General features: G+C 37.7%; 3 protein-coding genes across 3 annotated transcripts in view; 2 read left to right on the top strand and 1 right to left on the bottom strand.

The window, feature by feature from the left end:
- The window catches only part of LOC126783240 (small ribosomal subunit protein S13, mitochondrial-like), a 96,257-nt gene that overhangs the window by 57,623 nt on the left and 16,236 nt on the right, over nucleotides 1–22,398 (bottom strand). The gene's annotated exons all lie outside the window — the stretch shown is intronic.
- On the top strand, nucleotides 1,970–4,067 carry LOC126783230 (octanoyltransferase LIP2p2, chloroplastic-like). Its single transcript, XM_050508660.1, has 4 exons — nucleotides 1,970–2,327; nucleotides 2,400–2,670; nucleotides 2,751–2,901; nucleotides 2,985–4,067. The coding sequence occupies exons 1-4, from the start codon at nucleotides 2,152–2,154 to the stop codon at nucleotides 3,323–3,325; spliced, it is 939 nt and encodes a 312-aa protein (XP_050364617.1). The 5' UTR covers nucleotides 1,970–2,151; the 3' UTR covers nucleotides 3,326–4,067.
- LOC126783235 (pterocarpan synthase 1) lies at nucleotides 4,725–5,517 on the top strand. The gene has a single exon (XM_050508665.1). The coding sequence runs from the start codon at nucleotides 4,780–4,782 to the stop codon at nucleotides 5,323–5,325; it is 546 nt and encodes a 181-aa protein (XP_050364622.1). The 5' UTR covers nucleotides 4,725–4,779; the 3' UTR covers nucleotides 5,326–5,517.

The raw sequence follows: 22,398 nt of genomic DNA, 5'->3' as shown, positions 1-22,398 counted from the left end.
ATAGTTTCTCTACAATATAAATAGCTAGTGTTTCTAGCTAGAGATGAGAAACAAACAACATTATTACCGTTTTCTCTCGATAAGGCAAGGATTGGGGTGCTTCATTATTATTAATGATCGAGGTGCTTCATTAACATAACGTTGTCTATGGGCTCTATGGTACTTGTATGTTTAACATACAATGATTTACATCGAATTGAGTTGAAGACAATGAAGTTTAGTTGGAGAAGGATAGATCGATTATCGATAGTACGTACGTATACGTATCTTTAATTAGTTCCAAATTGGTAACGAGAATGCTTCATATTGATCGATCCAAACCAAAAGGCATACATCATTTAGTATTAGCTAGACTACCTTCATGCATTGTGTCGTATACTCGTATATATATTAATCACAGGGCCGCACCCTTTCTCCGGCCCCGTTGCTTTTATAAATACTTGTAAGTTGTTAAACAAGGAGCGTATGGATTTAACTCGATCATTTAAGTAGTGTCACTGTGTACTGTACTGCTGATCGATTTCGCTGCCGGCGGTTACGGTTTGGAAACATTTTCCCGGAAACAAAGAAAAGTTCCAGATCGTCATGTCTCTTCAGTGAGTTCAGTCTTCGCACAAAAGGATAAAGGATTAAAGGCAGATAGGCAGATATGTCTATCCCAGGTTTACCAAAGCAGGAAGCCAATCCTCTCAAAGAATTAAACGAGGTAATATATAATTTCTTCGTTCTAACTTTTCTTAAATCATCACAATTGATTTATACACCGATATTCAGTTGCATGTTTGAGTTTTACATATCCTTTAGATATATTTATATGCAGACACTACGCAGGATTCTAAATCAGAAGCATGAGCTTGAGAAGAAGGTCCTTGCAAATAATTGGAAGGCTCAACGATTAATCGCAGCTGTAGAGAGTAAGAAGGCAGCTCTACAAATTAAAAGACCATATAACCAATACGGTAAAATCCCTATCCTACAAAAGCAGACACACAGGTCTACATGTTATTCTATGACTTTTTGTTGATTAATTGTGTATATACCTTACACTCATGAAGATTTACTTTGAAAATATGGTTCATATTTCATACACAGAATTGAGAAAATGTAAGGAGAAGAAGGGGCGCTTACAAAAGAAAATCACTAAGCTTAAAAATTATAGCTTCTGCATTGAGAATCAGGTTGGTAAGAGTAAATGCATGAAATTAGTATATATAGCTTGAAACTCGAAATAGTATTGAAATCCATCTAAAATTGGATCCATTTCCATCTTTTTATCCTCTTAATTAGATTACGTTACTGGAAGGAGATCCGATTACTGGGAAAACACCCGTTCATGATGGCTCACCAACAAACAAAGTATGTGCAATAAAATCCCAGGATATGGACATGACAATGTAAGTTGTATTTGATATGCATTCCATCAATATTCAAGTTACTCGATCGAGTATATAGAGGGGTAAGCCTAACTTAGTAACTTGATGTTCCTAACTTTGGCCTTAATTATGTACAGGAACACTGATGAATTGAGGGATATGATAGATGAAATCAATAAGGTCATTGAATACATGCGATTGAAACCCTCAGCAAGATTAAGGAGACGTTGTCGGCATTTGCTGAACAAACCGTTCATTTTGATGAGAAATAATCTCTGCAAGTTATTTCGAAGTGACGAGTTATTCAGTGAAGGCCCTAGTCTCACGACTACTCAACGAACTTGCTAACGACATTCTATAATTTCTCCCCTTGCAAATGTGTATGTAGTTATTTCTTCCACTGAATTTAAGTGTAACAGAGAATGTTGGTAGAATCTGAATTTCAAACCGAAAACAAACAAGTTTTGTTTCACATTTTCACTTGGTTTCTCGTTGAATAAACAGGCCTTCAAGCCCACAACTTTCGGGTGGTTGTTTAACAACCCAAATCAAACATATCCCACCCTCTTTCACCTTTGACTGAAAGCTTCGAACGCTTCGCCTGATTGTCCCATTCCCAGTCCTCCATCTCCATTAATCAAAAACCAAATTCTTAAGTTAGGTATTGCTTCGTTTTACTAACCCTTTATCGTTGTATTCACCATTTTTTTTTCTTGCCTTTGCTTCTTTGATTCATTAAGGGTCTCACTGATTCAAGCAACATCAGAGATCATAACAGATGACTTTCTCTGCTACCCAATCTGTCATTGCCTCAATCCAACCATACCCAACTTGTAATCATCAGCCCCAACCTCCCCATCATCTCTCCCAGAAACTCCAATCGAAATCGACCCGAATCTCAGTTGTTAAAACCCAACAGTTAAGCTCTCCAACTACTCAGGAACCGAAAAGAGAGTGAGTTTCTCAATCCGACAGTTTCACAAACACACTTACATGTGCATTGAAACTGACCCAATTGTCGTACAGGTCAGACTGCGAGTGCTTCAATCTGTACAAGGAGTTAGTTCCGTACAAGCAAGCTTGGTCTTGGCAGAAGAGCATAGTGAAAGAGAAGAAGGCTCTGATTGAGAGGAATGAAGACTGCCCTGACTCGCTCTTGGTTCTTCAGCATCCTCCTGTTTACACAATGGGCACCGGTAGCTCTGAAAAGTTCCTCAATTTTGACCTCAAGGATGCTCCATTCGATGTTCACCGAACCGAGCGCGGCGGCGAGGTTACATATCATGGTCCTGGTCAGGTAGTTGTGGTGAACTATATGCTCTGTGAGGGTGTAATTTTATCAACTAAGTCATGATTTTCGTATCTGTGGCAGTGTAGATAGTAATGTACCCCATTATGAATCTCCGGAATCATAAAATGGATCTTCATTGGTACCTCAGGTCACTTGAGGAGGTGATCATTCGTTCCCTTTCAAACACATTCTCGATCAAGGCATCTCGGCTTGAGGGCTTAACTGGTGTTTGGCACGGTATGCTTTCGAAGACATTATCTACACCTTAATTTTGTTTCCATAGCACCAGAAATATTAATTGATATGTTATTTTTCTTCAGGAAACCAGAAACTAGCAGCTATTGGTATACGAGTGTCGCAGTGGATAGCTTATCATGGTTTAGCAGTGAATGTAACCACAGATTTAACTCCTTTTAATTGGATAGTACCGTGTGGTTTGCAAAACTATCAGGTCGGAAGCATTAGAGAGTTGTTAGGGGATATTGAGTCATTTGACGGTAGTAGTAGAAAACAGGTACGTGATCCTGATGATGGCCAGCTACTTGACATTGCTTGCAAATCTTTGATCAATGAGTTCTCAGAAGTTTTTCAGGTTGGAATCAATTATGAAACCATCTCGAGGTTAGAGTTCTTAGAAAGTGAACTTGTAAAGCTTCTGTAAGAGGCAGTAATTTAGTTGTGGGTTTCATGCCTACAATTGCTAGTGTGAAGCAGATCTAAACACTCCTGTACATTTTCATGTCCAATCTGTTCCTAGTGCAGTAGGTCTTGTCACCAAACAGAATTATGTTATAGTTTTGTGAGCAAACGCTGATGGTGCAAACCTTGGAAGCCCTGCCACTAGCCTCCAAGTTATGATGACCACCAGGTTCCTTTGGTTCTTTAGCCTGTTGCTCATCTAATACAGAAGTATAGAACACATGTTGCAAGTTGAATGTTTCAAAATGCAACAAAAGTGAGCAGCAACAATATATTAGCTTTCCATCCTTTTTATCTCTTGGATGATAACTTGCACTGTCAACCTGTGAGGTCTGGAAGCTTTTTGAGCAGGTTTGAGTCACTGAGCTATTTTCAGATGCTTTCACGTGTATCATTATGAGCATATGACACTAAATGATTAAAGTTGAGTCTGTATTTATATATTGAAACTATGTCAACCAAGTAACATTTTTTTTTTGGTTAAGCAACCAAGTAACATATTGATTACAGGTCAATGAGCACTAATAACGAATCTGAAAGCATGAAGATTTGAAGCTATTATTTCCAGTTACTTTTCTCTGTTATTGTTGAATGCATGTCTTCATTGACATTCAAGATGAGATTGTGATTCTGCAATTTGATCGTTAGTGTTTCATTTATTTCTGCTTGATTTGATGTTTGAATTTTGGAGGCCTCTGTTTGGAATATCTTGCATGAACTTTGCCTCAAAGATTGGTAGATGTTTTTATTTGCTTACATTTTCTACTGTTTGTTCATTGTATTTTATGAAGTTAGGTTGTCTTTCTGTCTTTTGACGTAGTTGAGACTGCTGCTTTCTTTTTTCTTTTCTTTTTTTGGCTCAATGATCAAAGTTAGTCCTTTGCCTGATCTGAGCTTTTACTATTATTTCTGCGACTTGCTAATTTGCATATCCTTAAACTTCTCCAAGTATTGCCTATCCTTCCAGATTGTTATGCAGTCACTGCCAAGCATGCTTGCCCCAATTCATAGCGATGTGCAGTGTTTCTCTCTACTTCTGACCTTCTGAGGTTCACTCTGGTCAGATTGTTTTGAGAGGTGGATTAAGGTTATTATAATTATTGGTTATCAATTACGGGGAAACTAATGAGTTTTCTCTTATTCTAGTTTCTTATAACAATGATCTGATATAGAGTATAATCTTTCTGTCTATTAAGTTTATAGATATTGCAGTCTTCCGATCTGCTGCATAACTTAGAATTTGGGGTTGTCTTTTTCCTTTATTGGTCATAATAGTGACCCTTGTGGACCGTCACAAACTCGCTATTGGTTTGGTTAAGGTATTCTCATTGTGGATTAGTTGGCCTAATCAACAATGTAAACTGTATTAAATGGCCTCCCTAGAGACATAACGTTCCTCCAACGTACAATGCATCAATGATGCTGCCTAGGATCATATTCTGCGCTGCAGTCCTCTTGGCAATACTTACTGTGATTCTTCTAGCTTTGGTTTCTCCAGTACCCCAAAGAACGCCTCCGCTGCCTTCGCTGGACCTTTCCTTGTACATTCAGCAGCCACACGTCGGAAGCTCCAATTCACTGCAGCCGGTGGCACATTCAAACACCGGAGCATTTATCTTCCACCGCAAGCTCACGGAGGGACCCGAGAACACTTCTCGGGTAGTCGGAAAAGCCCAAGGCTTCATCATCCCTATGGAAAACTTTGCAGAATCGGCATTCAATATCATCTACCTGACATTTCACACTCCCAAATATTCTGGTAGCCTTAGTGTTCAAGCCAAGCATGTTTCCCGCAAAGACACAGAAGAGCTCACGGTGATGGGTGGAACAGGATCGTTTGCTTTCGCTCGCGGATTAGCTGTGTTTGCTCAGAGTGATCAGCAGCCGGTGGGTGCTGAATCCACTTATCATGTCAAGCTTCAGCTTAGATTTCCTAATCAGTCTCGCACGACTCTAGGCTGATGAACCTGTTTTGATTGCTCAACACCCCAAACCAATGCTTATATCAATATCTTCATTGTTCTGCATTTTTGCTATACTTGGTTGAGTTGGTTCTAGCCTTGACTCGTGACTTCCGGCCCTTAACCCCCTCCTATAAGTTGGCATGTAGATAATTGATACTGATTTGGAGCTAATTGATATCATCCCTTTGGAATTCTGATTATTAATGTACTGAAAAATTAAAGGCATATATAATTTTTTTTTTGAATAACTCCACATCTATTAATGAAATAAGAAAATTACATTACCAACATGTAAGGAATGTGGGCCACTCATACATTACTGATGAAATAAGAATGTGGATCATAGTTTTAGGCCAGTCTGTCTAATTTGGAGAATAATGCAAGGAAATTATCAAATGGGTTCCCAAATGTGGAACATATATAGTTGACAAAACACTATCAATGCAGTTCAATATTTTTTTTCTTACCTTAAAACTTTGTAGTTCCCTGTTTCAATGAGGTTAAACTAGTTAAGGTTAAAACTTAAAAGTGAGAACTTAGAAGACATGCGCTACAAACAAAGACTATCTCTTTCCCGGAGAAACGATCCACCGTGCACATGCCCGACACTGTTCCAGCAAATGCCGATGTTTTCGCATTTGAATTCTAGGAAAAGGAAACATGAGGGAATGACCAAAGAGGCCCTGACAGATGAATCCTTTACAATCGTCGTCGTCCTGGAAAAGAGTCGGAGACTTGACCTGGAAAAGAGCTCGGACCTTGACTTCTATTAGTTAGTTCTATACGTAGCTTTAGACATGAGCGTGAACCAAGTTTGAATTCATAAGTTACACTTGGCACTTTCAAATTTCAAAACGTTGCAGTAGTTCAGCAGCTAAGATAAAACAAACGATACTATTTGTATAGCAATTTGATGGGAAGATGTAATGCCTAAATCGTAGAGTTGTTGAAAGGTGAGGATGATTTACATGTTGCAATTTAGATAGCCAATCCCATTTTCGATTTGAAATGACGAAGAGATCAGTTACTCTATTACATCAGTAAGATGGCATAGGTTTCGAAAGGTCTGTGTTATTTTTTTTGGTTAATAAAAAGATCTGTGGTTTGGTCTGCTAGCTTTTTAGACCTTGGCTTAGCAACAAGTTGATGGCGTACAAAACTTGCAGTGAGAATTGGTAAAAGATGTACAACTATAATTAACAAGTAAGATCATAAAACTTATAAGATACTAGTCAAATGATCTATAACTGAATTCCGTAAATATGTTAATACTCTTCTAACCCCATAACACCTGTTAGTCTTAAATTAATTATATTCAACAAACAATTAGTGTAATAACCCGATTTTTTCGAAACGAATATTGGATTGTTTTTAAGTTCATAAATTTGTGAAATTTATTTAAACGAATTTTGTATGCTTTGCGAATTAGTATATCGAAAACGGAAACATTATCGTAACGTTTATTTAAAAAAAACGTTACGTTTTCGTGACGTGAATATCGACTTTTACTCCGTCGATCGTTTGTGAAAACTTCCTTCACGAATGTCGTAGATCTCGTCCATACGAGTTCGTGGACATGTCACGCGTTCGAATCGGAAGTCGTACGTGAAAGTTATTAACGTCGGAAGTTAGTTTTCGATTTTAGAAACGAGTATAAAAAGTACTTTTTTGTGATTAGGGTTTCCATTTATGGAAACCCCTTCTCTCTCTCTCTCTCTCTCCTCTCTCCGCCTCCCTCTCCCTCTCCCTCTCACCCGATCTCTCCTCACCTCTCACTCGGCTTCACCACCAATCTCCTATCACATGGAGACGTGGCCCTCACTGCCGGCCTAGGAGGCGTCACACCACCCCCCCCCCCCCGCAGGCGACCCCGAGGTCGACGCACCCTCTCACGCCACGCCGGAGCTCCACCAACGCCTCCAAGTTGCTGCGTTGTCCTCCGCCGTATCAAAGCCTATCTCCGGTGGTTTCCAAGCTTGAATGAGGTGAGGGTTAGCTTAATTAGGTTGTTGTGATGCTTGGTTGTTGATTTGTGGTTGTTTGGTTTCGATTTGGAGGAGATCGGAGGAGGAGGGATTTGGGGGAGATGCCGCCGCCTTGGGCGGCGCGTGTGGGTGCGTGGAGGAGCTAGGAAACGGCGTGAGGCCGTGGAGGAGAAGAGGGAAGAGAAAGGAAGAGAAATGGGGCGGCGGTGGCGTGATACGCGCCGTTGGTGGTGTCGGCCACGCGCGGCCTGCCGGAGGTGGTGCGTGAACAGTGATTTCGACACAGTAAATTGTAAAATTTTATTTTTACGTACGGTGAATGTAAAAAGTAATTTACGTACAGTAAAAAAAAATTTTTATTTACGTACGGTAAATGTAAATATAAATTACTTTCAGTAAATGTAAATATAAATTACTTTCAGTAAATGTAAAAAGTAATTTTAGAAGGGTAAATCAGTAATTAATATTTAATGAGACAGTATTTACATTTGAATAGTATTTATACGTACAGAAATATGTAAATAGTATGTACTCGTACAAGAATACGTAATGATGTGTATTTGTACAGTAATACATGAATAGTAAATGCGTGTATAGTACTCAGTAAACAGTAAATTCGTAAAACCATAAATTGCTGAACAGTTACAGATTATTACTGTTTCGGCATTGAAAGGTTTACGTAACGATTCTAAATTCGTTTCTTATCTTTTCAAGGTGATCGATAAATTAAGGAAAGAAATTACCTTCGGAAATTGTGGATTTACGCTCGAGTTGATAAGATGAGTAAAATCTCACATATTTACGTATCTACCCTTGCGGAGATTCAAGATTTTGCAGAATTTTTAAGAATGGAATATGACATGTATATGATATAGTGGATTATATATATATTGTATAAATGGTAAATAGGTACATATATATATAGTTTGCTATATAATATACTGTTATGATTTTATCGTGATTATGTCATTTTGATGACGAGATTTATATATCGAGCATGTGATTTGATTTGTACAATATGAGGTGATGCTTATTGTACGTGATTTTAACATGGAGTTTGTTAAAACGTTTTGTCTTCTGACGAGTTTTTGTCTTCGGACGTGTTTATGAAATATGACATGTATATGATATAGTGGATTATATATATATATTGTATAAATGGTAAATAGGTACATATATATATATTTTTTGCTATATAATATACTGTTATGATTTTATCGTGATTATGTCATTTTGATGACGAGATTTATATATCGAGCATGTGATTTGATTTGTACAATATGAGGTGATGATTATTGTACGTGATTTTAACATGGAGTTTGTTAAAACGTTTTATCTTCGGACGTGTTTATGAAATATGACATGTATATGATATAGTGGATTATATATATATATATTGTATAGATGGTAAATAGGTACATATATATATAGTTTGCTATATAATATACTGTTATGATTTTATCGTGATTATGTCATTTTGATGACGAGATTTATATATCGAGCATGTGATTTTGATTTGTACAATATGAGGTGATGATTATTGTACGTGATTTTAACATAGAGATTGTTAAAATGTTGATTTGTCTTCGGACTTGATTTTTTGTACAATATGAGATGATGATTATTGTACGTGATTTTAACATGGAGATTGTTAAAATGTTGATTTGTCTTCGGACTTGATTTTTTTTGTACAATATGATGTAATGATTATTGTACGTGATTTTAACATGGAGATTACTAAAATGTTGATTTGTCTTCGGACGTGTTTATGTCTTCGGTCCAGTCTTCGGACGTGTTTGGCATGTCGGAACCTAGCCTTTGGCCGGGCGAAAGTTACGATACAGTTAAAGCTCTAGTCTGTCTGCCGGAGTACTGCATGAGAGGTATCATATGGGTTATCGGCTCATGAGTACTCATATTTTTGGATGTTGGATAGCAGAAGGTTGCCCAATATCGGCAGTGTACTATGTGAGGGGTAACAGATATGTACCAGCGTTCATTAGTACCTATATTATAAATGCATTTGGGTAACCAGAAGGGTTGCCCAATTTCTCATGAGCACTTTCATTTTCATATTTTGGACAACCAGACGGGCCGTCCATCGACTCATGAGTGCATTTATATTTGATGTTTTTGTGGATTTCCGTATATTGATATGCGAGTTTATTGTTATTTTTACTCATACGAGTTATAAAGCTTACCGGGTTTGTGTTTACAATCATGGTGCACCAATTCGATGGTGTAGTGGATAACTCCGCAGGTGTGGATTAGCGGGAATTGACGGACTGCTCAGAGGACTTGAAGATATTTAGTTCCAGCTTGTGTGAGGATTTGTGTGACTTTCTTGTGAGGTTTTTATGAGGATTATACATTTCTATTTGTTATAATGTCGAATTATAATTTGGTTTGTAATAATCGGTTTGACTGAGTTATATTTTGAACTCAGAGATGATTCGCTGTGGCATTTAAAATGATTTCGATTCATTGAGATTGTTTTAGTGTTATTCATGACTTCGAAATTTGAGTTTCATGCTCGAAATTTTGGGGTCGTTACAATTAGTTATAGTAAATTAGTAATGATCTAACTACTAAAATAATATGCTTTCTTGTTCATATACACTAGTAATTACTAAATTTTAGAAGTGATGATCTTTTTGGCCTTTAAATTAGCTTATAGGCAGCTTATAATTTCTATTTGTCCTAATTAAGCTAGTGTCTTAAACTAAGTCTCAGTTTAGTTTGTGGCCTCCAACTATCCTACACCTGTCATATAATATTTCGGAAATTTATAATTATTTTATAATTATTGTTCGGAGATATTTAAATTGGTGATGATCCGATTATATAGTACGATGGAGGAAACGAAAGTGTTCGAGCGATTTTTACTCGGAAATATTACCATGAGGGGTCAAGAGTTGACTTTTTATCCGTTTGGAATCTCAGAAAACTTCATTCGTGAAAGTCGTAGAGTTCGTCAATACGAGTTCGTAGATGCGCGACACGCTTTAATTGGATGTCGTATGTGAAAGTTGTTAGCAACAGAAGTTTGGTTTCTGATTCTGGGATGAGTATAAAAGGAATGAGATGAGATTAGAAATTAAGAAAATCAGTTTTTTTTTTTCGAAAATAAGCTCGGTTACTGTTCACCCGAGCTCGGGTACCGTTCACGCGATTTTTCCCTCTTGGTTGCCAGATCTTTTTCCAGCCATATCTTCGTCGTCTAGCGACGAAATTGAGTGAGACCGGTGGAGTTGAAACCGTCTCTTCGTACCCTACCGATCAGGGTTGGTGTTTGAGATAGATTCAAGCTGTTTGAAGTCCAGAAATGAAGAATAAGGCAGCTGTTCCGTTTTGAAGAAGTGAGGAGAACTTCTTCCTCCGGCAACCAATCAAGGTGATTCTTCTTGTGTTTTGCAGCTTGTAGGATGTATATCAACCATCTAAAACAGTTTTATCTATTTCGAAACACACAAGGAGAATCAACAATTTCTTTTTCTAGGGTTTGTGAATAGTGTCAATTTTATATTCTTAGTCGGTTTGACTGTTTAGGCTTGGATTTAGACTTTATTGTCAATTAGAAAGTTGTTTGAAATGTCGTTTAGATTGTGGTGGTAAATTTTGGTGATCATTGGTGGTCACCGGAATAGTGGTAGTGCCGCCATTGTTGGTGGCGTGTGGTGGTGTGTTGGGTCATGTTTCGGAGTAATGGTTTACTCCATTGTGATATGTTCATCGATACGAGCGTTTACGTAGGTCATTTTCATGTGTTAGGTTAATTCTTGAGTAAGTTAGTTGTTGTTAAAGGTTTGGTGATTTTAGGTTGAATTGTTGTTGTCGTTCTCAAGTGTTAATAACTTGCAATCGTGATATGAATTAGGTACTTGTTACTTGGTTATGGAGTGATTGTGGTAGGTAGTACTTTCCTTATTTTGAGTAGAAGACGCATCGTGAGCTAAGATGAGTAAACCTCAGAATGATCATCATGATCGAAATAGTGTTATAATTATTGAATTTGGTTGAAGTTGTTAACATAGTCATTGCATCACTAGTTTATAAAATTATGTTTTGGTTTAAATTACATGAACTTGATCGTCTACGGTTCATGGGTAAGTGAAACGCTATTTTAATAAATGTTTTTAAAAGATTTTAGTGATTATGGACTAAAGTGAATGTGAGAGTGAATTTGGAATATGCATGTTGATATTGATATAATATAGTCTATTTATATATGTATATTTAATGGTAATAAGAACATACATATATACGTTGCTATATTATATTTTATATCTTTAAATGTGTTGAAGTGTTGATATGGAGAAAGAGATCGGAAGGGAAGCAAATGTACCTTCCGATAAATTGGTTTATTGAATGTGGATATCTGATAATATTGGTGGAAGGGAAGAAAATGTACCTTCCAGTAATTTGGATGAATTGGTTGTTGTTGGTGGATGAGACCGAAAGGGAAGAAAATGTACCTTCCGGTAAATTGGTTTAATTGTATGACTTGTTCATTTTGTGATGTTGTGAGAGTCGATTGGTTTTGTACAATATTATCATGGGTGTACGTGGTTTTAACATTGAGTCTTGTTAAAACGTTTTCTGGTCTTCGGATGGTGATGACATTTAAATCGGGAACCAAACCTTAGGCTGGTGTTGGTTACGATCAGTTAGAGCTCTAGTATGTCTGCATGAGGGGTAACTAGATGGGCTGCCCAAGTCTCGTAAGTACACATGTTTTAAAAATGATAATGGGTAACTAGGTGGGTTGCCCGGGTCTTATGAGTGCACATGTTTTAAAAATGTTATTTGTTACATTTTCTTGTTTGTGTTTTGTTGTGTTTGTTGTTTGTTTACTTATCTCATGTATTTTATTTTATTGTTTGTTAAGTGATTTATGAACTAAGATGTTATGCAAGAATCAATTTGTAATAACCCGATTTTTCGGAACGTTTATGGAATTGTTTTTAAGTTATAAATTTCTGAAATTCATTTAAACGACATCTAGTTGCTTGCGACGTTGTGAAACGAAAGCGGAAACGTTATCGAAACGTTTATTTAGAAAAACGCTACGTTTCCGCGACGTGAGTATCGACTTTTATTCCGTCGCTCGTTTGCGAAAACTTCTTTCATGAAAGTTGTATAACTCGTCGATACGAGTTTGAGGACACATCACGCGTTCTAATCGGACATTGTACGTTAAAATTATTAACGTCGGAAGTTAGTTTCCGATTTTAGAAACGAGTATAAATAGATAATTATTGGAGTTAGGGTTTCCATTTCTGGAAACCCACACCCCGCGCCTCCCTCTCCCATTTTCCCTCTTTCTCTCTCTCTCTAACCCGAGTCTCTCTCCCTCTCCGAAAAATCGATCGCCGATCTCCCTCCTCCGAGGGACGTGTTCCTCACCGCCGGCACCAGCAGCCACGCAAGGTCGACGCGACTCTCCTCCGAGCAAGACGCGATCCAGCTCGCCGCGCCTCACCGAACCTCGCACGACTGGTCCGAGCTCTCTGACGAGCTCCGGTGCTCCCAAGGCCGGGAATAGGTGAGGTTTCGATCCAATTGATGGTTGTGATGCTTTGTTGTGAATTTGTGATTGTTTTGATTCGAATTGGAGGAGATCGGTGGAGGAGGATTTTGGTGAAGTTGCCGCCGCTTTGGGCGGCGCGTGGGGTAACGTGGGGTGGCTTAGAGGCCGTGGGGACGAAGAGGGGGAAGAGATGAAGGGTTTTGGGGCGGCCTTAAGCTCGGCGCGTGGGCCCCACGCGCTGCCACAGTGAGTGGCAGTCGCCAGAGGGTGGCGGGTGTACCCTACGCGCCGCCACGTGCGGCGGCGCGTGAACAGTGATTTCGAAAAACAGTAATTTTGTAACATTTATTTTTACGTACGGTGAATGTAAAAAGTAATTTACGTATAGTAAATATAAATTTTATTTACATTCGGTAAAATATAAATGTAAATTACATTCAATAAATGTAAAAGTAATTTTGGAAGGGTAAATCGGTAATTATTATTTACAGAGACAGTATTTACATTTGAATAGTATGAATACGTACAGAAATACGTAAAATAGTATGTACACGTACATGAATACGTAGTCGATGTGTATTTGTACAAAATTACGTGAATAGTAAATACGTGAACAGTAATTTCGTAAACCCAGAAAATTGCTGAACAGTAAAATAATATTACTGTTTCGGCATTTAAGGTTTACGTAACGATTCTAAATTCTTTTCTTATCTTTTGAAGGTGATCAATAATTCAAGAAAATGAATTACTTTCAGAATTGTGGAATTACGCTCGAGATTATAAGGTGAGTAAAATCTCACATTTTCGAATCTACCCTTGCAGAGATTCAAGATTATGCAGAATTTTAAAGAATGAAATATGACATGTATATGATATAGTGGAATATATATTTGTATAAATGGTAAATAGGTACAGATATATAGTTTGCTATATTATTTACTGTCATGATTTCGTTGTGAATATGTTCATGTTGATGATGAGATTATATATTGAGCATGTTGATTTAATTTGTACAATATGACATGATGATTATTGTACGTGGTTTTAACATCGAGTTTTGTTAAAACGTATTTGTCTTCGGACGTGATTGATGTCTTCGGACGAGTTTTGTCTTCGGACGTGATTTATGTCTTCGGACGAGTTTTTGTCTTCGGACGTGATTGATGTCTTCGGACGAGTTTTGTCTTCGGACGTGATTTATGTTTTCGGACGAGTTTTTGTCTTCGGACGTGATTGATGTCTTCGGACGAGTTTTGTCTTCGGACGTGATTGATGTCTTTGGACGTGTTTTTGTCTTCGGATGTGTTTATGTCTTCAGACCAGTCTTCGGACGTGTTTGGCATGTCGGAACCTAGCCTTTGGTCGGGCGAAAGTTACGATACAGTTAGAGCTCTAGTCTGCTGCCGGGGTACTGCATATGAGGTAACAGATGAGTTATCGGCTTACGAGTATCCATATATTTTTGATATTGGATGACAGGTGGTTGTCCAATGTCGGCAGCGTACTACATGAGGGGTAACAGATGTGTACCAGCGCTCATGGGTACCCGTATTATAAATGCATTTGGGTAAACATAGGGGTTGCCCAATTCTCATGAGTACATATATTTTCACATTTTTAGACAACCAGATGGGCCGTCTAATGAGTCATGAGTGCATTTATATTTGTTGATCTGTGGATTTTCGTATATATCGATATGCGAGTTATATTGTTGTTTTACTCATACGAGCTGCAAAGCTTACCGGGTTTGTGTTTACAATCCCGGTGCACCTATTCGATGGTGTATGGGATAATTCCGCAGGTGTCGATTAATGGAAATCGAAGGACAACTCTGAAGACTCGAAGTCGTTTATTCTCCATCTTGTGGTGAGAATTTTATGTGGATTTTTGTGAGGATTTTGTGAGAATTTATACATTTCCATTTGTTATAATTGTTGAATTATAAATTTGGTTTGTAATAATCGATTTAATTGAGTTGTATATTGAACTCAGAAATGATCCACTGTAACATTAAAATGATTTCGATTGATTGAGATTGTTTTAGAGTTTTCATGACTTTGAAATTAGAGTTTCATACTCGAAATTTTGGAGTCGTGACACAATTATCTTCTTTTGTGCTTTTCTTCTTGTTATACGTGAATTCCTGAACTATGCTTTCCTGTAGGGTTCACTAATTGTTTTCTCGTTTAGTAGTGTGTGTTGGACCTTGAGTAAGAGGTGGAGAGTGTTGTAGGATGTATATTGGGCGTGGTGTTATTGTTGTTGAGATAATAATGTTAAGTCGAGAACTTAACTTTGATTGAAATGTAATACATTATCTATTGTTTTTTTTGCATGTTATTGTTGTTGTTTATCTGTTGAGTAGTTATATTCACTTTACTCATACCAGCTGTGAAGCTGACCGGGTTTGTGTTTGCAATCCCGGTGTACCAATCAATGGTGCAGAGGGTAGTACCGCAGGTTGTACGTAGTTGCAGTTAATAAATCGAGCAGCTGTCAGCAACGTGCTGTTTGATTCAGTTCTTTAGTTTTAGTGAGTCTTGATTGAATCCTACAACTGTAATTTATACTTAATTGTAAACAATGTGTTTGGATTCAAATTGTAACTGAGTTTGTTAATTAAACTCTATATCAATATTCAACAGCTGTATTGTAATTTCAATTACATTGAGATTATAATTTATACTTAATTGTAAACAATGTGTTTGGATTTAAATTGTAACTGAGTTTGTTAATTAAAATTTATATCAATATTCAACAGCTGTATTGTAATTTCAATTACATTGAGATTATCGTAGAGTTTTAGCATTCTAAATTTTAAAGTTTAACTTTTCAGAATTTATAATCGCTACATGTCAGTCATGCTGTGGCTTTCCTCTCCTGTATATAGCTTTGGGATACCTTTGTTAGGGTTATAACAGTGTACAGTTCTTATATTTTCTTCAATATATCACAAGTATTTTCCTCAATTATCATGTTGCAATATTTCTATCACTAAGTACCAACACGTACACCAACGGGGGCTCTGTTTGTGGGCAAGAAGTGTCACTGTTGAAAGGGCCAAGAGGAGGAAGATTGTGAACTGAACGATGTTTTGGTGGCTGATCACTCGCAAGTGTATATAATGGCTAGAGAAATGATTAGACACCTTCCATGTAGCCCTACAGTAGGAGTTCGACTCACAGCAGGAATTAGTGTCGTGTGTGTGAGAGTTGTAAGATTAATATGGACATTATCGTCTAACTCCATCAAGATCTTCACAACTTGTTATATACAAGCAGATTAAGCAATGAGAAATCAATTAACTTAAATACCAGTTCCTTAAATCTTGGTATCTCAATATATAAGGCAAAGATCCAATTATAATAAGTTGTCATATCAGTACATATATTAGGAAAATATGATACTAGGCTTATTAGTTTCTTTTATGGGAGGACACTAAACCTAAACCACTCATATATATAAAATTGTCATGTACTCTCACTCTTTACCATGAATACAATATTAGTCTCATAGAGATATAGAGAGAGTGAGAAGTGCAGAAGATTAGTTTAGAGTCAAATGGTTTTATCTGCAAGTTGTTATCTTAATTAATAGCACTCTTTATATTTCCTTATTCATGTACTTCATTACATGTTTGTTATACATTGTTTGTGTCTATTATTCTTGTGTGGTTGTATTATGATCAATGGATCATGGATAATAGAATTTTACAAGAGTTTACTCTGTTAAATTTGATTTCCTTTGTTTCAGCGTGTGCCATGTTTATAATCATCATCATCATCAATTCATCATCGTCGTCGTCGTCATCATCAGGAAATAGACTCGAAGCCAACACCATTTGCTTACATAATTGATAGCTGCGTTGAAAAAGTTGTCTCCAATTATACAGTGTTTTTTAAGCATTTCTGTAATCTTCTTCTTCTTAACTCTTATTCTTCTTTGCTGTTTCTTATGTCATCATGATGATTGATGTAAGTTGGACTGTTTAATCCAAACGAGTTCGTCTTCTTCAGCAGGGTCTAATTAGCTTGCATGTTTCATATACTTTGTGAGTTTGTGGGCTCTGGGGCAGGGGCGGACCTAGGTGCATGGTATGGTGGACTCAAGTCCACCCTTATTTTGTGGGCAAAAAAAAATCTTTATATATATATATTAGAATAGGGCTTCTACATTAGTAATGTTACTAGTAATCTTATGTTATCCACAAAAAGAGCCCTCACTCTTTCTAGTTGATCACGATAGTGCCTACAACAATGACAGACTAACGAACTTATCACTCTCTCTGCTTCAATCTCGTTCTCTTTCTCATTTGTAGTTCGTCTTATTGAGTTTTTTCAATTTTGAGACCCAATTTAAATGTAATTAATTAAATTTTTAATTTTAAACATTGGAGTAAAGGACTTAAGATAAGATAATATCTACATTACCTTATTCATTAGTTTATTTATGTGTATATAGCAGCGCGTGTAATATGATCTAGTAGAAGATTAAAGATTTATCGAACCGTTTAATTAACTCTTGTATTTTTTTTTTCATATGAGGGATTAACTCTTACATCCAACTCTGATTAGGTCTATCTTTCTTTGTTTCAATTAATAAAGTTGTTTAGCACCGCCGCGAATTTTTTCGTTATAAAATTCAAGTCCACCCATTGTTGGATTCCTAGGTCCACCACTGCTCTGGGGCTGTTGTTGTAATAATCAATGATATAGTGCATATATAATTTAATAGGCTGAATTATAAATAATCAGAAATGAAGAACACGAAAAGAAATTCAACAAAAATACCGAACGATTTGTGATGGAAGAAATAGTCGAGACGTGTGTGATACCACACTGTCCTTAAGACGTTTACGCCTCCTCTACCGGTGCAAGGATGTTTGGCGCTTGTCTCCCAGGATATAACGACTAAACAATTCTAGAAAGTTGCACTACTAACTAGAACCCTCAACGAACTCGAAAGGTACCTCTATCTATCACCAGAGAAGAACTAAGAACTTTGAGAGTGGGAGAGAAATGTGTTTTCGAATGTGATACTTTTACAATGAAAGGATGGTGGCTATTTATACTGTGAGGATTTGCAATCAGCAATAAATAAGATGGCGGTTATAGAAATCAAAAGATCATAACATATATGAGTTACATATGTTACAAACATTGATTTCAATTCTGTTATAATTCTCCATAACACACAATAACTCAGTTGTTACAAGAAGAATTTAAACAGTCAAGAGAATTTGAAAAGTCAACCGAATTTTCGGAAATGCAAAAAGAATCTGACCCTCAATTCGGTGTTGCATTCGTGTCCGCAGGTCGCACGGGCATACACGAGTTTCCCTTGCGACCTAGGATTTGCACCCCCCCCTGCGCGTGCGCGAGAGAGTATAAGGGGGCTTACACACTTTACAATCCATACACAATGGATTCTATATAAAGGCTTTTCAACACTTCTCTTTTCCAATGTGGGACAATTACATTTCCCTCATTCTAAGTAGCCATCTTTGAGTGACAATTTCTTATTCACCCACAAACCAAATTACACAAACAAACATATGATCTTGTAGCCCTCATTATGGAGAACTCAAATCTATATTCATCTTTGATTAATTATAAGTTTAACTTAATTTAATTAATCAATTAAAATTTGGTTTTAAATGGTTTTTTCCAACCATTCTCCAACAATTCCCCACATGAATGAAATTGGCCACCAAAGACTCGATAGAATTTGGTGATAGATTTCTACGGTTGAAACCTGCATAGGATAGGTAGGTTTGACCCTTTGAACCTTCCCTTATAAAAGTATGCTTACTTTACTAACTAAATAGTAGACGCGATGTCTTTGAACTATTCGTCATTTGTGTAAATGATAACATACTTTACACAGGAGTCTCCCTGGTACACTTCGGTTCTCATTTTTGTGCCCATTTTGGCCATGGAACACACGCCTGGTTCTGCAAGTAGTTTGATAAGAGTTATGCCCTCATTAACTCCCCTAGAAGCGGCCCCACTTCTCTCTTGCATAGGTGATCTCTTCATTAAGAGTAACCCGCATTACTCTGCTCGATTTCTCGACGCATAAGAATCATTAAAAGTTTTAACTTAACCTCATCCTTCACGGGTATCACTGGTTTTTATCATAGGAATGGACTTGGGGAACTCCCCACAATGATCCGAACTAATCTCTCCAGTTTGGTTTTCCCTTTTGAACCTAGATCTTGGGATCTCCAGTCAGCTAGGTTGGGTATCCACTGTAGTGATTTTTAATTTCCAATGGGCTTTAGTCCTATTCCCTTCGATGATTTTTCAACTAACTCTCTGTTTAACCCTTTAGTTAAAGGATCAGCAATATTATCCTTAGACTTTACATAGTCTATAGAGATAACTCCAGTTGAGAGTAGTTGTCTAATGGTATTATGTCTTCGACGAATGTATCTAGACTTACCATTATACATCTTACTCTGTGCCCGGCTAATTGCAGATTGACTATCACAATGTATACCAATCGCAGGCACAGGTTTTGTCCATCTAGGAATGTCCTCTATGAACTGGCGTAGCCATTCTGCTTCCTCCCCACATTTGTCTAGTGCTACAAACTCAAACTCCATTGTGGATCTAGTTATAACTGTTTGTTTTGAGGACTTCCAGGACACGGCTGCACCTCCTAGCGTAAATACATATCCGCTAGTAGACTTTGAGTCTTTCATGTCAGATATCCAGTTCGCATCAGTGAACCCTTCTATAACAGCTGGGTATGATGTGTAGTGCAACCCGTAGGTACGAGTATACCTTAGGTATTTGAGCACTCTTCCAATCGCTTGCCAATGCATAGCTCCAGGATTACTCGTGTACCTACTTAGCTTATGAACCACATAAGCTAGATCTGGTCTTGTACAACTTGTTAAGTACATTAGACTCCCAATTATTCTTGAATACTCTAATTGAGAAACACTTTCACCTTTATTCTTGGACAAATGTAGATTCAAATCTACAGGAGTTCTGACAATTCCAGAACCTTCCTTGTCAAATTTCCCAAGAATATTGTCCACATAGTGTGTTTGACTCAACACTAGCCCTTCTGATGTTCTCGTAATTTTAATTCCTAAAATGACATCAGCAAGTCCCAAGTCTTTCATGTCAAACTTAGAATTCAACATGTCTTTAGTAGACTTGATCATCTTATCGTTGCTCCCAACGATAAGCATATCATCCACATACAGACATAAAATGATATATCCATTTTCAGTGTCTTTGATATATACACACTTATCACCTTCATTTATTCTAAATCCACTGGTGATCATGACATTATCAAATTTCTCATGCCATTGTTTTGGTGCTTGTTTTAAGCCATATAATGACTTAACCAATCTGCACACCTTCTTACTCTTAGAAGGAGCAGAAAAACCTTCTGGCTGTTCCATGTAGATTTCTTCTTCTACATCTCCATTTAGGAAAGCCGTCTTTACATCCATTTGGTGTACTTCAAGTTTGCGCAATGCTGCAATTGCAAGTACCATCCGTATGGAGGTTATTCTCGTCACAGGAGAATAAGTATCAAAATAATCCAAACCCTCCTTTTGCCTATAGCCTTTAATAACAAGTCTGGCCTTGTACTTGTCTATTGACCCATCAGCTTTTAGTTTCTTTTTGAAAATCCACTTGGAAGTCAAAGGCTTACACCCAGGTGGCAAATCCACTAATTCCCAAGTGTGATTTTGCATGATGGAGTCAACCTCACTTTTGATTGCTTCTTTCCACCGAGGACCATCGGTAGAGCTAACTGCCTCTTTGAAGGTACGGGGATCACCTTCAACCATATATGACAGGAAGTCAGGTCCATAGGACTTTGTGGTCCTTGCCCTTTTACTTCGTCTAGGTTCAACCTCAGACTCAGATTCGGACTCCAACTCAGATTCTTGATCTTGAGCATCATTAGTTTCGGCTCGGTTGTCTTCACGTGCCCGTTTAGAAGAATTAAATTCCTCTCTAGACTTCCGTGGAAATACATTTTCAAAGAAAGATGCATTTCTCGATTCCATTATCGTATCCTTATGGATTTCAGGAATATTCGAATCGTGGACTAGGAATCGATAAGCCGAACTGTTATGTGCATATCCAATAAAGATGCAATCAACCGTTTTAGGCCCATTCTTCACCTGTTTAGGCTTAGGAATTTCCACTTTGGCCAAACATCCCCAAACTTTTAAATATTTGTAGGATGGTTTTCTCCCTTTTCATAACTCATATGGAGTTTTCTCTTCTTTCTTTTTGGGCACCTTATTTAAAAGGTAATTTGCCGTGAGAATCGCGTCTCCCCACATGTTGGGTGGCATCCCAGAACTGAGTAGCATAGCATTCATCATATCCTTTAGAGTACGATTTTTGCGTTCTGCTACACCATTGGATTGTGGTGAGTATGGAGCAGTCCTTTGATGTATAATCCCATTCTGAGCACAAATCTCAGCAAATGGCGATTCATACTCACCCCCTCGGTCACTTCTTAGTGCCTTAATTTTCTTGTTGAGTTGATTCTCAACCTCTTTTTTATAGAGAATGAATTTCTCTATGGCCTCACTTTTGCATTTTAGCAAATACACATAGCAATATTTCGTGCTATCCTCTATGAAGGTAATAAAGTATTTATTATTTCCTCTAGATACCGTTGATTTTAAATCACACACATCTGTATGAATCAAATCAAGGGGTTCACTGTTTCTTTCAACACTTTGGAAAGATGATCTAGTCAGTTTAGCCTCTACACAAGTTTCACACTTATGTTTTGAATCAATTTGGAATTTTGGTAAGTGTTCCATGTTAATTAACTTTCGCAAAGTATCATAATTAACATGTCCTAGTCTACCATGCCATAAATTGGAAGACTCAATCATGTAGGTGGAAGTAGAAGCTTCATTCATTTTCTTGATCAAATTCATTACATTCATTTTGATCATCCCACCCGATACATAGCCCTTACCCACAAACATTCCATTCTTGGATAGAACAAGCTTATCAGATTCTATCACTATGCGAAACCCATGAGAGTTCAACATTGCACCAGAAATCAGATTCTTGCGGATCTCCGGAACATACAGGACATTGTTCAGAGTCAACTCCTTTCCAGAGGTCATCTTCAGAATCACCTTTCCTTTCCCCTTGATGGCGGAGGTTGCAGAGTTCCCCATGTACAGAATCTCCCCATCCTCGGATGGTTCGAAGGTGGAGAACATCTTCTTGTCAGCACAGACATGTTTGGTGGCTCCAGTGTCCATCCACCATTCCTTGGGGTTTGAATCCACCATGTTCATCTCAGATATCATGCAACAGAGGTTCATGTCTGCAACATCCTGAGTGACTGCCTCAATCAGGTTTGCCTCCTTCCTTTTATTCCTCTTTGGTTTGTGGCAGTCGACAGACTTGTGACCAGTCTTGTCACAGTTGTAGCACTTGCCTTCAAACCTTGGCCTTTTGGAGATGCCTCCTTTTGGCCCCAGCTTGGACCCTTGATACTTGCCTTTCTTGTTCTTGGAACCTTGACCATGTTCCATCATGTTTGC

Source organism: Argentina anserina, chromosome 2, assembly GCF_933775445.1.
Source record: "Argentina anserina chromosome 2, drPotAnse1.1, whole genome shotgun sequence".
NCBI lineage: Eukaryota > Viridiplantae > Streptophyta > Magnoliopsida > Rosales > Rosaceae > Argentina > Argentina anserina.
Note: the sequence above shows the minus strand (reverse complement) of the source record. Positions and strands in the feature narration are given on the sequence as shown.

Bases quoted from the DNA above. Each gene is read 5' to 3' on its own strand.
- LOC126783235 (XM_050508665.1), top strand. From the start codon at position 4,780: ATGATGCTGCCTAGGATCATATTCTGCGCTGCAGTCCTCTTGGCAATA.
- LOC126783230 (XM_050508660.1), top strand. From the start codon at position 2,152: ATGACTTTCTCTGCTACCCAATCTGTCATTGCCTCAATCCAACCATAC. The intron at 2,328-2,399 runs GTGAGTTTCTCA...ATTGTCGTACAG, and splicing joins ACTCAGGAACCGAAAAGAGA to GTCAGACTGCGAGTGCTTCA. The intron at 2,902-2,984 runs GTATGCTTTCGA...ATTTTTCTTCAG, and splicing joins CTTAACTGGTGTTTGGCACG to GAAACCAGAAACTAGCAGCT.